The sequence below is a fragment of the Nicotiana sylvestris genome, chromosome 8 (genome assembly GCF_000393655.2).
Source record: "Nicotiana sylvestris chromosome 8, ASM39365v2, whole genome shotgun sequence".
NCBI classification, from domain to species: domain Eukaryota; kingdom Viridiplantae; phylum Streptophyta; class Magnoliopsida; order Solanales; family Solanaceae; genus Nicotiana; species Nicotiana sylvestris.
Genome location: NC_091064.1, coordinates 66,137,001 through 66,147,931, shown reverse-complemented (window position 1 = coordinate 66,147,931; position 10,931 = coordinate 66,137,001). Strand labels below are relative to the sequence as shown.

Sequence of the window (10,931 nt, the reverse complement as noted above, 5' to 3'; positions counted from 1 at the left end):
GTCCCTAAGAAATTTCCGCTCTTTCTTGAGTGTCTTCGGGGTTGTATTGCCCTCGATGTAGGTCGCGTCAGGCCTTCAATCTGCTTCCTCGAGGTGTGTGTCCTTCAGCAGGGTCTGAGGTCCTCTTATACATGAAGTATTTTTCTCAAAAATATAACCTCCGAGGGTGATTCCCCCAGTATTCGAGGTTGATTGAAAAGAAGCCTTGAATACTTGTTGAATGTTCCTTAGGTAGCATATAGGTGTTGCCTCGTTAAAAACCTTGCCGGTAAAGCCCATTTGGGATAAAACCCGATCTAAGAAAAAAAGAGTGCTACGCATTCTTTCAAACCCAAGGTCTTCGAGCTGAAAGGTGCCTCGATATCTCTAATCGAACATTTGCAAGAAGTTAGTTTTAAATACAAATGGAAAGGGGGAGAAGGTCATACCTCAACAGTAATATCGTTTGAGCAACAATACATTCCAATTGTTTGGTAGTTGCTCGCCTTCCATTGTGCTAAGTTTGTTAGATCCTTTCCCTACGACTCCAAGGACACGGTACGATCCTTCCCAATTGGGACCTAGTTTCCCTTCGTTCGGGTCTCGAGTGTTGAGAGTGAATTTCATCGGGACCAAGTCCTCGACTCCGAAATATCGCAGGTTCATCCTTCTTTTGTAATACCTTTCGATCCTTTGTTTTTGAGCGGCCATTCGAATAAAAGTGGCCTCTCGTTTTTCATTGAGTAGTTCGAGAGAAGTGTTCATAGCTTCATGATTTGAGTCCTCGGTGGCATGCTAAAACCTGACGCTAGGTTCCCCGACTTTGACTGGGATCAATGCTTCGGATCTGTATACTAGAGAAAATGGGGTCTCCCCCGTGCTCGACTTCGACGTTGTTCGATATGCCCATAGCACCTCGGGCAATATTTCTCTCCATTTCCCCTTTGCATAATCTAACCTTTTCTTTAAGTTTCGAATGATGGTTTTGTTTGTGGACTCAGCCTGACCATTTGCACTCTGGTGGTAAGGTGTTGATAGAATCCTTTTGATTTTATGGTCCTAAAGGAATTTTGTTACTTTGTTGCCGATGAACTGTTTCCCATTGTCACATGCTATTTCGGTGGGTATCCCGAACCGACATATGATGTGGTCCCATATAAAGTCGATGACTTCTTTTTCCCTTACCTTCTCGAAGGCCTGCGTTTCAACCCATTTTGATAAGTAGTCAGTCATAAACAAAATAAATCTAGCTTTACCTGGCGCCATTGGTAGCGGGCCGACGATGTCCATCCCCCATTTCATGAATGGCCACACGGATAAGACCGAATGGAGTTGTTCACCGGGTTGATGGATTATCGATGTAAATATTTGGCATTTATCACACTTTCGAACGAGCTCCTTGGTATCCTTTTCCATGCTATCCCAATAATACCCCGCTCTAATCGCCTTGCGAACTAGAGAGTCTACACCAGAATGGTTCCCACAAGTACCCTCGTGGATTTCTCATAATACAAAATCGGTGTCCCCGGGTCCCAAGCACACTACCAGTGGTCCATCGAAGGTTCTTCTGTACAACATTCCATTTTCATCGAGTGAGAATCGAGGAGCTTTGGCTCGAAGTGTTCTTGACTTTTTTGGGTCCGCGGGGAGTTTCCCATGCTCCAGGTAGTCGATGTACTTATTCCTCCAATCCCACGTTAAACTTGTTGAATTAATCTCTTCATGGCCTTTTTCGACCACCGACTTCGATAGTTGGACGAAAGTCCCCAGGACGATATCATCTTCTTCGACTGATGACCCCAAGTTTGCAAGTGCATCGGCCTTGCTATTCTGCTTTTGAGCTACATGGTCCAATATCCATTCCTTGAAGCGGTGCAATGTCACTTAAAGTTTGTCTAAGTACCTTTTCATTCGATCATCTCGAACCTCGAAGCTCCCATTTACTTGATTTACTACCAAAAAAGAGTCACACTTTGCCTCGATGATCTCTGCTCCAAAGCCCTTAGCTAGTTCAAGACCTACAATCACGGCCTCAAACTCGGCCTCATTGTTAGTCAATTTAGAAGTCTTGATAGATTGCCTAATGTCACTACCCGTAGGTGGTTTTAAAATGATGTCGAGCCTGAATCCTTTCACATTAGAGGCAACCATTTGTGAAGAGAGTCCGTACCCCCGATGACGTACCCGTTTTTAGCAAGAGTTCCTTTTCTACTTCGGGTACGAGGGCAGGCACAAAATCGGCCATGAAGTCTGCCAAAATTTAAGACTTAATAGCCGTTCGAGGTTGATATTCGATATCATACCCTCCAAGTTCAATGGCCCATTTGGCCAATCTATCTGATAATTCGGGCTTATGTAAGACATTTCAAAGTGGGTACGTAGTTAGTACACATATAGGATGGCATTGAAGATATGGTTTTAATTTCCTAGATGCGCTTATTAATGCAAGAGCTAACTTTTCTAATTGTGGGTACTTGGTTTCAGCATCTCGTAGGGTCCGACTCACATAATAGATAGAAAATTGCATACTTTGCTCTTCTTGAACCAACACGCCACTTACCACTACGTCGGACACGACCAGATACAAGTAAAGTGTTTCATCCTCCTTCAGAGTATGGAGTAGGGGTAAGCTCGAGATATACCGCTTTAATTCTTCCAAGGCCTGTTGGCACTCTGGAGTCCATGCAAAGTTATTTTTCTTCTTGAGTAGGTAAAAGAAATGATGGCTCTGATCCGATGGCCTCGAGAAAAATCAGCCTAGGGAAGCTATCCTCTCGGTCAACCGTTGTACGGCTTTCACATTGTTCACCACGGTGATCTCCTCGATGGCTTTGATTTTATCGGGGTTGATCTCTATCCCTCTGTTCGACACCATGAAACCCAAGAACTTACCCGAGCCGATTCCGAAAGCGCATTTCTCAGGGTTGAGCTTCATGTTGTACTTTCTTAGGATACCGAACATCACCTGTAAATGAGTCAAATGGTCCTCTATATGCAGGGACTTAACTAGCATGTCATCAATACAAAATTCCATAGATTTTCCTATTTTATGTTCGAACATTTTATTAACTAGGCGTTAATATGTGGCTCCTGCATTCTTTAGCCCGAAGGGCATTACATTATAGCAATATATACCATACTTCATGATGAACAAAGTCTTTTCTTGATCTTCCAGGTTCATTTGAATCGGGTTGTACCCGGAGTAGGCATCGAGAAAGGTAAGGATCTCATGGCCAGCCGTAGCATCGATCAATCAATCGATGTTGGGGCAGTGGGAAACAATCCTTAGGGCATGCTTTGTATCCTTGTAGTCTACACACATTCTAAGCCTATTCCCCTTTTTAGGGTCTACCACTACGTTAGCTATCCATTCAGGATATTTTACATCCCTAATGGATCCTATTTTGAGAAGTTTGGATACCTCTTCTTTGCTGAACACATGCTTTACCTCGGACTGAGGTCTCCTCTTTTGCTTCACCAGCTTAAATCTGGGATCGAAACTTAGTTGATGGGTAGTTATCTCTGGTGGGATCCCTGTCATATCTAAGTGAGACCAGGCAAAGCAATCAATGTTATTGATAAGAAATTGAATGAGTTTTTTCTTGAGTTCAGGGGTTAACCCCATCCCCAGGTATACCTTTCGTTCTGGAAGATGCTCGATCAATATGGCCTGCTCGAGTTCTTCGACTATGGACTTTGTTGCATTCGATTCCTTGGGGGCAACGAAGGCTCGGGGGGTGAGGAATTCTTCTTCTTCGTTATCGTCCACCTGTTCGTTGATCATCTGTTCCTCAGGCTCAACCGAGGTCATAAGTTGTGATTATTATTTGGCGGCTTGTTTGTCCTTTTACTTCTCCAATGTAGAGGGTGTTGATACCGTGCCAAGTCATGTACTACAAACATCTCTTTAGCTGCATGATGCTCTTCATATACTATTTTAACGCCATCGTTTGTTGGGAACTTCATCATTTGATGAAGGGTAGATGGCACTGCCCTCATGCTATGAATCCATGGCCTTCCAAGTAAAGCATTATACCTCATATCTCCATCAATGACATGGAACTTGGTGTCTTGTATGGTTCCGACCATGTTGACTAGGAGGATGATTTCTCCCTTTGTCATTTCACTCGCCATGTTGAATCCATTTAAGACTCAAGAGGTAGGTATGATTTGGTCAAGCAGCCCAAGCTGCTCCATGACCCTTGATCTGATTATATTTGCTGAGCTACCTAGATCCACGAGAACACGTTTAACTTGAACTTTATTTAAAAGGATAGAGATTACCAGTGCATCATTGTGAGGCTGAGATAAGGTCTCGATGTCTTCCTTGCTGAATGTGAGTGTGTCCTCGGGCACATAGTCCCGAGTCCATTTCTCCCTTGTGATGAAAACTTTGGTATGTTTGAATATAGGTCCTTGTGGGACGTCGAATCCATCGATGATCATGTGAATGACATGCTGAGGCTCTTCCGGTTCATTTATTCTTCCTATTTGCATCTCTTTCCCGAAAATGGTTCTTGGCCCAGTCACTAAGAAATATACGAAGATGCCCTTCGTTGAACAACCATGCTACCTCCTCTCTAAGCTGCCTGCAATCTTCGATCCTATGCCCATGAGTACCATGATATTTGTACATCAAGTTGGGGTTCTTCTGAGAAGGATCAGTCTGTATAGGCTTGGGCTATCTAGTTTCTCTAATTTGGCCAATGGTTGAGACGATCCCCGAAGCATCGACGCTGAAGTTGTACTCCGATAATCTAGGTGCCTCTGCTGGTCCTAAGTGCCTATCAAACCCGATTTTGCTCATGAGTCCTCGGTAATTTTGACCTTGATCTGCTTTTCGATCATTCTGAGGTATGTTACGCTTTGAAATGTTCCTTCGATCCTTGACGTATGGCTGATATCTTTCCTTATTCGATCTTGACCCTCACTCCGCATTTCCTGACTCCCTTGCTAGTTGTAGACAATAAATTTGCGTTAAGAAAATAAAATCAAGAGCGAAAAATATTGCAACAATCATAGTATTTTATTTCGAATATCTGAGTGTACAATCTCTATGAATCCTTTGATTCTTCTTTTCAATTGTAAATAAATTCAAGGGCCTTCGAGCTTGATCTTGAATCTATGTTTGTTGCCACGAACGATGATCTTGTTCTTGAGCTTGAGCTTGATTGCTTGAACTTGACTTTGATTCATTCTTCATTCTTGAGCTTGAACTTGATTTCTTGAAGTTGAACTTGATTGCTTGAAGCTTGAAACTTGTAGAGAAATTTGCGGCGTTTGATCCACAAGCTCTCTCTTGCTTCTTGTTATAGCTTCTGGTCTCTTTTTTTGGGGTTATGAAGAACCCTATTTATAGTTGTGGATGGGAGGAGTTGTGATAAGAACAAATTCTTTCTGACCAATCAAATTGAAGTGTGACATGGCCTCATTTGATTGGTCAGAACATGTCACTTGCACACGTGGCATAATTTCATTAGCCTTTTAATGTGACTTTGCATGTCTTGTCATTTTGACACGTGACATGATCCTATTGGTACTTTCATTTGACTGGCGTGCCATGTCATTTCACGCGTGGTACCAAACTGGGCCTCTAGGAAGATGATATCTTTGGCCTAATGAAGTGGACCCATCACTTGTAGCCCAATTAAATGGGCTAGCCCAATGGATTAAGACTTATTCATTTAACCCATATATATTGGACTTATATATATAATTTCATTATATTAGTCCATAATATTTATTTGGACCGATAAAATCCAAATTATTTTATAATTTAATTTTAATAAAATTTGTATGTTTACAAATGCCCCTACTTCAAGACTTGTCAAAATATCAACTAATCAATTTTAAAAGACGAGGCTTGAAGTATTAATGAATTGATTGTTGCGTTTACAACTGCCTAGGTATCTTAAGAGTATTCATAATAATAAAGTAAGGGAAAATTTCTTAATCTTGGTCTACATGGAAAGGAATTGTTTCCTTTATTGTACACTTAAATTGAAAGGATGATTTCCTTATTTTATTATGAATACAAGATCCTTTTGGATTTTCTGTCTTAAAGTGAAAGGATTATTATGAATACAGAATTTCCTTATTCATGCAGTCCCAATTGAATCCAACAAGGTAATTTCCACGTTAGAGGATTCAAAGATGATTTCTGTCTTTGAATTAGTAGACTAACTTGTACAATTCAAATCCTTGTTGGATTTCGATCACAGCAGCCATCCCACATCGGGAATTAATTTTCAACAGCCACTTTGAGAATTCTATATAAATTCCATGCACTCATCTTTGTTCAGTATCAATTTGCATATTTGCAATCTATTTGAGTCTAGTTTTGTGGACTCGGAAGCATTGACACGAAGGTAATTTCTTCTTCTTTTTTTGTGCTTTTCTTCTTTTGTCATTTTTTTATAGGTCAAACAAGAAGGATGTGTCCTAGTTTAATGAGATGATCCATGCGTGAAGAAGACCATCATAGGATGTGAGGGATGGGTACTCATCCTTGCCCGAATATCGGAGAGATTACTCTCATGACCCGATTATCGGAGAGATTACTCTAAAAAAGACCCGACTATCGGAGAGATTACTCTCAAAACGACCCGACTATCGGAAAGATTACTCTCAAAACGACCCGACTATCGGAGAGATTACTCTCAAAATGACCCGACTATCAGAGAGATTACTCTCAAAACGACTCGACTATCGGAAAGATTACTCTCAAAATGACCCGACTATCGGAAAGGCCAACTTAAGATGCAAAGGGACTCATATGTCCACCTTAAGATTGAAAAGTTATAGTTCCTTTTAAGGACAAACCCACGAAGAGGCCAACTTAAGGTGCAAAGGGACTTAGATATCTCAACTTGAAGGTTAACGAACGTGAAGACCGACGAACTTGAAGATTTCAACTTGGAGACTTCGAGGGCTTAAATGTTTCAGCTTCTCTTTTGCTTTACATTGTCCGACTTTTATCTTAGTCGCATAATTTTCAGCTTTAAGCGCTTGAAACAAAAGATTTGTATTTTGTCGTGGGAGAGTCCAAATAATGAACCATTTGATTTCTCGAAAATTAGACTTCAATATCTAAGATATATGCAAAATTTAGAATCAAACACATTCATAATTGCCCCAGATAATATTTTGAAACCAACATTAGATTCCACCACGTTGAAAATTTCAGATTTGCGCAGTCTCACCAAAAAAAACATATCTAGGCGTAGAAATATCGAAATTGCAAACCGTTTAATTTCCTGAAAACTAGACTTCAAAATCTAGAATATATCCAAAATTCTCAATCAAACAACTTCAAAATCATCCCAGATAATATTTTGAATTCAACTTTATATTGCACCACGCTATCAATTCCAGATTGGCGCAGTCTCACCAAAAAATTCATATCTCTGTGTAGAAATATTGAAATTGCAAACCGTTTAATTTTAAGAAAACTAGACTTCAAGATCTAGAACATATCCAAAATTATCAATCAAATAACTTTAGAATCGTCCCAGATAACATTATGAAATTAACTTTATATTGCACTACGCTATCAATTCTAGATTTGCGCGGTCTCACCAAAAAATTCATATCTCGGTGTAGAAATATCAAAATTGAAAACCATTTAATTTCAAGAAAACTAGACTTCAAGATACAAACTAAAACGGGGTTGTAATCAAACCGAGGAGCTAGCCGTCCGAGCGTCGGGCTAACCGATGAAAGGCCTCGAGGTCGATGCCTGGGCTCGAGCTCGAGCTGTCGGGGGTAACCGGGAAGGGAATAATAGTTAGGATATAACTAAAGAAGGCTCTTTATGGAAAATATCAAGCAATAAATGAAGAATAAGTATGAGAGCAATAAATGAAGAAGGTAGCCTCGAGCGAGTAAGCTAGAGAGAAGAAAGAGAGAGAGAGAGTTGTTATTGATCTTGTGTAGAATAATTGGAACAACAACAGCCCTTTACAAAGTGGTGAGGATCCCCTTTATATAGGAGGGGGTATTCAAACATAGTACAAGAGTGCATTAATTGTAAAGGCATAGAGATGGGATGGTCAAACGTGATACCAAGTTCTGCTAGTGCTACCCGTTCATCTTGGGAACTCCCCCTTTCCCGTACTGTAGCCGTTGGTATGCAATGCCCCCCGGGGCCAGCACCCGACGACCCCTGAGGGTGGGTCTCGACCTTGGCTTCAAGGCTCAAGGAGCATGACGCGAGGCGACCTAATGACGGGGAAATTAGGCCCCCGATTTTACCGCATACAGATAGTCTCCGCATTTCTTAGAGTTAAAGCGGTAAGAAATGATAAGAAACGACCCTGAATTTCTTCTTCCTTCAGTGTTCTTGCAATTGACGACGGCTACAAGCTGCCAAGATGCAACACGCACATTGCTCCTGCAGGTTTGCATTGACTGCGGCAGTTGGCTGCTTCTTGGCTTCCTTGAATGTGCACACGGTGCTTTTATAAATACTTCCCTTCTTTCTTTATATACCCCATTCCATGCCCAAACCCCTAATAAGGTTCGTTCTTCCTTTGCTCTTGTTCTCTTTCAGGAACACACTCTTTTTCTTCCTTCAGAATCTTTCAAAGATGATGAAAACTTCCACCTATGCTTCCCAGGAGGTTGCGGGCTCATCCTCATTGCTTTTTTCTCAAGGCGAGGTGGCTACGCCTCTCCGTGCTGAGGAATGCGTCCCAGGATCTTTTGCGATAACTTCTGATTTCAAGGTCGAGAGACCTTCCTCAAAGCTAGAGCGTTGCGAACCCGTGACTCGGTATATCAGCTCGGTAACGAACGGCGGGAGAGTGAGGGCTGATTGCCACTAGGGGATACCATGCTTGTGGAGATTCCTGCTCGGGAGGACGATATTACAGCCCACAAAGCCGGCTTTCTAAGTGTATATACATATCCATTCACCTTTGGGCCGGTGGGGCCATTCTCACCCCCGATCGACCCCGTGATTCTCGACTTCTGCCGACGTTATCAGGTGACTCTGAGCCAAATTCATCCTTCGTTCTGGCGCATTGTTTATATGATCAGGCATTATTCTAACATGATAAAAGAGATGCCCTTCACCCTCAACCACCTGATCTGGATGTATAGTCCCCATCTCCTCCGAGGGGGTTTAATCAAGCTTCACTATGGAGCCCCAAGGTCCCTTTTTGCCTACGCCGAGGAGCTTGAGAACGAAGGATGGATAAGCCGGTTCATTCGAGTGAGGACTTCCGACCTGATTCTGGTGGAAAAGATGTTGTTCCCTAAGAAGTGGAACGCTCGGCGTAAGTAAACACGTTGTCGGGTCTTCCTTCGCTTTTCTTTGGCAATGTTTTTTCAAGCATCTAACTCTATTTTTCTTGTCTTTTTAGCCGTAGAAACCTACCCAGGTGCGGTTTCGGACCTCCAGGGCTAGATCATCCACTTATACTCAATTTGGCCATACGCCGAACGAGTGTGGCGAGATTTATCCCGAGCTCGGTGGGAAGCCAAAGACCACAGTAAGCTTCGAACCTTGTTGTATCTTCATACTTTGATGCAAATCACTATTAGTAGCGTTCTCTGTTCTTTGTGTTTAACTTCTGCATTTATGTAGGTCTGGGGGAAGTCCCTTTGACGAAGGGGGCACCACCCATTGAAGATGACGCCCTAGTGCCTGGCGAGAAGAAGAGAAGGCAGGGGGCTTTGCCGGTCGAGCCTCCGGAGTTCAAGAGGGTTAAGATGGAGGAATCCAAGGCTGACCTGGCAGCTCTGACCTCGGAGACGAAGGGAAATCCTCGAGCTGAAGGTGAGGGGGAAAACAGCTTCCCAACGGCCCCCGAAGAGCGTATAAACTTGGCCGATCATCGGGCCGTAGGGATGGAGGCTTCCGAACTGGAGACTGATGCCGCTATGGCCTAGCTTTGCGGTGGGGAGGCAACGGATGGAGTATCGAGTACTATCCCCGAGTCAGCTGGTGGCCAGAATTCTTCCCGAGTTGAGGCACCTTTGGTGGGCAGTTCGGAGGGGCCCAACCCCGGGGTCCAGGGTGAACAAGGAACAAAAGCTTTGACTGGGCCCGTTAGCCCTGTGATCGTTGTTGATTCACCTCATAGAGTGATCCTACTGCTACATGGAGTGCAAGATGCCCCATGTGAAGAGCCTTACAGAGCAGGTGCATCAGTCGAAGGAGAAGATGCGCCCAAGAGGTTGCCAACCGTACTCGAGAGAGGTCCAGAGGTTGATGTTTCATTCTTTTTCGGTGAGATGGGCAGACTTTGCGAGCGGGTAATTTTTGCTAACCTTGCCCGCTGCTCTAGGCTGATCTGATCCTTGCTTTTTTAATTGGTCCTTTTTCGCGGCTTCAGGCTAAAGCGCTTTACAACCAGGCTCTCACCCAGTACCAGGATGAGGTGAACCGTCGTGAGCGTAAGAAAACCTATCTTTTCGAGCAGGTTACTCATCCTCCGTTTACTATTTTTTGAATCTTTGTGAGATTCTATTGCTTTTAATGTCTCAGACCTGATTTGTGCAGTTTGACAAGACAAATGCCCTGCTGAGAGGGGAACTTCGGGCCAGAGATGCTAAAATTTCCGAGCTCAGTCGGCACATAAACGAAATGACTTCCGAGAGGGATACCCTACAAGGGAAGGTGACCTTAATCGAGCGTCATCTCCGAGATGCAAAGGAGGATAGTGACAAGTACAAGGGTCTCCATTCCGAACTAGTGGCTGCATTATCTCGGATCAAAGCCGAAGCCAAGGCGCTTGTATCCTCACATGGGGAGGGAGCTGTTGTCACAAATTCTTGCATTGAGAGGGCGTCTGAGGGGGCCAGCCCGAATTTACCTCGAGCTGTTGATCGTGCCTGGCCAGTTTCCCGCAAGCAGACCGTTGGCGGTGTATCGGATGGTAGCTCGGATGGTGCTAAAAATAAGGGTGGATCCTCAGGGAGAGAGGATGCTGTTAAGAAGGGGCCGT

At 43.3% G+C, this 10,931-nt stretch overlaps 1 protein-coding gene across 1 annotated transcript; it reads right to left on the bottom strand.

The window, feature by feature from the left end:
* Window positions 1-3,232: 3,232 nt before the first annotated feature.
* LOC138875149 (uncharacterized) lies at window positions 3,233-4,113 on the bottom strand. The gene is made up of 2 exons (XM_070153974.1): window positions 3,874-4,113; window positions 3,233-3,763 (listed from the first exon to the last, which is right to left on the bottom strand). The coding sequence occupies exons 1-2, from the start codon at window positions 4,111-4,113 to the stop codon at window positions 3,233-3,235; spliced, it is 771 nt and encodes a 256-aa protein (XP_070010075.1).
* Between the last annotated feature and the right edge of the window lie 6,818 nt (window positions 4,114-10,931).

Bases quoted from the DNA above. Each gene is read 5' to 3' on its own strand.
- LOC138875149 (XM_070153974.1), bottom strand. From the start codon at position 4,113: ATGGCGAGTGAAATGACAAAGGGAGAAATCATCCTCCTAGTCAACATG. The intron at 3,764-3,873 runs GTACATGACTTG...CCTGAGGAACAG, and splicing joins CAGCTAAAGAGATGTTTGTA to ATGATCAACGAACAGGTGGA.